The 4,584-nt window shown below is 23.9% G+C and overlaps 1 protein-coding gene across 1 annotated transcript; it reads right to left on the bottom strand.

Moving 5' to 3' along the window:
• Positions 1-636: 636 nt before the first annotated feature.
• LOC112592094 lies at positions 637-3,312 on the bottom strand. Its single transcript, XM_025336076.1, has 6 exons — positions 2,909-3,312; positions 2,804-2,836; positions 1,788-1,978; positions 1,498-1,692; positions 1,090-1,329; positions 637-1,016 (listed from the first exon to the last, which is right to left on the bottom strand). Exons 1-6 carry the CDS (start codon positions 3,087-3,089, stop codon positions 840-842), a joined length of 1,017 nt encoding a protein of 338 aa, XP_025191861.1. The 5' UTR covers positions 3,090-3,312; the 3' UTR covers positions 637-839.
• Positions 3,313-4,584: the final 1,272 nt, after the last annotated feature.

Genomic DNA, 4,584 nt, shown 5'->3' on the forward strand with positions numbered 1-4,584 from the left:
CTTATTGTACTTCGTTTCAGTTACGTATTCTCTTAGAACAGACTTTTGATATCTAAATTTGCCGATTTTATATAATTTTAAAAATAATTTTACAAACTTCAAACACAAATAAAATTGGTTAGAAAAATTATTTTAAAATTCTGTTCCAAGATATTAGTAACTTTTCATGATTATTTTGATAACAAAATCATGTTTCCGATCACGGCTGAGAACAATTGAAATACGAAAGCATGTTTTACGGTCGATTTTTTTTCTACTGTGACGCCCTCTTAAATGATCAACTAGTTTAAAAAAAAGAATATAAAGAAATAATTCTTATTTTTTGAATTATTTGTTATGTTTAAAAAGTAGCATAAAGAAATAATATATATAATATAAAGTCAAAAATATTCATAAATAAAATTGTTCAGAAGCAACTTAAATATAAATAGTTTTGTTAAGGCTTACTATATTCTTATCTAATCAAAAATTGTTTGACACAAAAAAAAATGATTTGACAATTTTTTAATTTATTTTGTCTAAATCATAAGTTAGAACTTCAAACTTCATTAGTGATAAATCTCACCATAAAATTATAAAATTTAATTTAAATGATAGTTTAAATTAAAATTTTTTTTAATAAATTGCATTAATGATTAAATAGAATTTTTAAATGCCATAACAACTATATATCAAAATAGATGACTTGTGTTAAAACATAAGTAAAATTATAACTAATACAATCTGAAAATATAACAAATAACAAATCCCGAATAAACATAAAATACTTAACTTTCAAAACCAAAAATATCATTAGGCACTTCAGTCCATAGCTCAATCATAAATTGTAGATCTTCTTATTAGGTTACATAAAAAGAACGATTTTGTGTTAGTACAGATGGTTTTGCAAATATATAATCATTTGCTAATCGATCTTGCCTAGTTACTTTTCCAGTAACTATATACCCTTTATTTTCTAAGAATGTTCTTACACTATCATCACCTTCTTTTACATGGAAAAATTCTACTGATAAAGTCTATAAACAAAAAATATTAGTCAGTTTTTCTTAAAATACATAATTATACACATAATAGTATATCTTAACTTACTCTTATATCGATCTTATCAAACGGAATAGTTTTTAATACATTTAATTCTGAACCTTCAACATCTAAGCTGAAATAATCTATTACTGATATATTTAATGCTAAAAGATATGTATAGAATGGAAAACATTGCACATTCACCAATGGTAAATCCTTTTTCCCAATATCATTTATTCCTACTAAGTCTTCTACAACCTCATCATATGCTATTCGTCCCATATTACTACGTTGAAGAAAAGAAACCTTAAAATAAAAAAAAATTAAGCATATTATGAAACATCTATTTCAAATTTAAAAAATAAAATAACCATAAATTTCTTAATTACAAAAATAAAACTAATTTGTATGCACTAAATTTCAATAAAGTAAACATCATATATTTATATTCTTTGTTGATGATTCTTAACTTACAATTTCAGGATAAGGATTAATACTAAGACAAGTAGGTGATAAATATGCTCTACGTCCTTTTTTTAACATTTTTACAAAATTTAAAGGATCTGCTTCTATGAGTAGTCCCATCCATCCAAAATAACGTTCAAAGTATAAAGTATTAGATCTTGTTTCACCATCCAAAGCTCCACATTCAATAAAAAATCCTCCTTTCTAAAACAAAAATACATTAACAATTACTTTAAATTTAAGAATTAAATTATAAAATATTATATAAAATAATAAATTATTATATATTATTTATTTACTGTATAATCAATGATCTTGGCTATTTCAGCAGCTTGTCCCATTGAAGGATCTTCTAACGACATATCAATTAAATTATAACGATTTCTATAGCCTTTATTTTCTTCAATAGGTTTGATAAGGAAATGGTCTCTCAATTTTTTTACAAGATTTGAGTCATCCATGGATACCTTTGGACCATTCAAACCACTATCTAAAAGTATTAAAACTGTGAATAAAAATATGAACGAACAAATTTTTTTAATTATTAGATTTTATCTATTTAAACAATCTTAACTTTAGTTAACTAATATTATTTGTGGGTAAATATTATTTGTGGGTAAACAAGTTCCTAGTTATAAATTATGATTATAGTTTGTTATAAAAAAAATGATATTCAAGTGTCAAGTTTATTTTGTATAGTATATTATTTAAACTGTATAACATATGTTAAACATATGTGTCAACACTGCTGTAAGTCTGGATTGATGTCATAATTTTATGTAGGTACATTTTTAAAAGGGCTTCTAATCATAGCAATAATTAAGTACTAGTAGCTGATAATACCTACCTAAAGATTAAATTAAATGTAATTTGAGATTAATTCATCAAATTATACAAATTAATACTCTGGAAATATAATATTAGCAATGAATTTATGAATGTGATAAATGATAATATGCCTACCATGAGTTTGTTAGTCTAAATTTGACCAGCCCCATCAAAATAATTTAAAGTGTGGCTTTGACACTATACTCAATTTAAGATAATTCAAAAATTGATTTAAGTTACACACATATTAAATAATAATAAAAATATTAATTTCAAAATAAAATTATTCAATGATCAATTTTAATCAGATAAAGCATATTATATTTTAATACATTTTTCTTAAATATTTCAGTTGCTTATCAAAATGCTTATCTGATACGTTTAGAAAACTTTTATAAACATAATTTAATTCAGAAATTACTAACTAATAAATATCATTAAAACTAAATATATGTAGCGATTTTTTATACTATTATAATTTTATTACCTTTAGAATAGTTGTAATATGTCTTGAACATTTCTGAAAAATTAGAAAGATCAGTGTAAATAATTAACACCTTCAACATAGGGTCATTTCACAAGACAAACCTACCATCATAGTGCATGGAATTGTTTTCTGTATCACTGTTCTTGGACGTCAAGATATTAAACAAACAAACCACGAGGATTGCCAGTACAATATACAAACACATTTTTTTCGACAATAGTTTTTTCATGATGAATTTTCTTCGTCGATGATCACGTACAGTCCAGTCGCTTGACTTTAAATACATTGAACGTTCTTAAAGTCGAAATTTTCATAAACAGAAGTATACTACCGAAGGTTCACAGACTGAATCGATGAAATAAAAACGGTCAATCAATCAAATGCTTGAAAGATGATCAATTTTATTACCGAGTATCGTGAAACTGTGAAAGTTGAAAATTACTATATTATATTATTTCGTCGATGAAAAAGAACATTTAAATACATTATTTTAACAATAGTGAGATGAGTCTTTCGTAGAAAATTAATAAATACTAAAAGATTTCGTAGAAAAATAAAATATTAATAATAATCACTTATTGTGTGTAATTCGTGATAACAATATTGTACAGGATTTTGATAACATCGACAAAATACATAGAGTAATAATACATAAAATATGAAGTTGATTGTACATAATATTTATTAAATAAATACCTACTGTAATAATATAATTATTTATATTATTTTTATTTAAATATTTTTATAATTATTTATTTGTTTTTTATTTAGTTGTTTTTTTAGGTTGATCCATTTTCACGTTAAAAAAAATTTAAAAAAATATAAAACCGTAATAAAATTCCAGCGAAAATCTAAGTTATTACTGATGTTAACAGTTGGACAGAATGACAATATTTGTGTTCATTTACTTTGATATTTACTGTCATCATTTATAATCAATAATTGAATAATTAAATAATTATTATTTAGATACTCACCCTCTTTCATATTACCGACGGGCGACGACGTGAATACGATACCTAAGTGTTGATAACAAATAAAAATATAAAATTTATACCGATCAAGCGTCTGTTGTGGCGCTGGATTTCAGTTGCAGCCTATTGGCACATGAAAAATTGAAATGTCCGTAACAGCTCAGAAAAGATTGAAAATTTTTGAAAATAGTATCAAGTATAAGATTGATACAAATATATATAGTATAAATTGATTAAGTATCTACAGGTTATTCGTTTTTAATTACAACATAAAAATAGCTAAATGATAGTCAGGAATATCCAATTTGTAAAAATCTGACATTCAAACGCTCATAAAATTAAAATTTGTATTTCCGTAAATATTTTTCATAAACTGAACAACCTTATGAAGAATCTTGTACTAAATTTTAAATTTGATTTTAGATTTAAAGAAATATTGTTATGAATTTCTAACAAAATAATTTCACATTTTCTCTTCATTTTACGTATTTTTTATTCTGATAATACACATTGAAATTTTGTTATTTCTATCACACGATTTCTTATGCCTAATACATAAAACAATAATTTATATATTTTACAAATATATTTTATCAATATTACGATCACGCATAATTTATTAATTTATATAATTCGAAGATGTACTCGCTCTTTAGTCTAAACTATCTATGTCTATACTCATTCATAGATAGCTAGATGGTATATAGTATCCTAATCATGAGTTTTTGTAATACGATTTGAATAAATGTATGATATATAGAATAAATAATCCATATAGCTATTACATTGCAAGTCATCATTCAGCAG

This window comes from Melanaphis sacchari, unplaced genomic scaffold, assembly GCF_002803265.2.
Source record: "Melanaphis sacchari strain LSU unplaced genomic scaffold, SCAv2.0 Contig1573_pilon_pilon, whole genome shotgun sequence".
Taxonomy (NCBI): Eukaryota; Metazoa; Arthropoda; class Insecta; order Hemiptera; family Aphididae; genus Melanaphis; species Melanaphis sacchari.

Coding starts and splice junctions, on each gene's coding strand:
- LOC112592094 (XM_025336076.1), bottom strand. CDS start 3,089: ATGTATTTAAAGTCAAGCGACTGGACTGTACGTGATCATCGACGAAGA. Junction 1,330..1,497: donor TTAATCCTTATCCTGAAATT/GTAAGTTAAGAA, acceptor TTTTATTTTAAG/GTTTCTTTTCTTCAACGTAG. Junction 1,017..1,089: donor TTGATAAGATCGATATAAGA/GTAAGTTAAGAT, acceptor TTTTGTTTATAG/ACTTTATCAGTAGAATTTTT.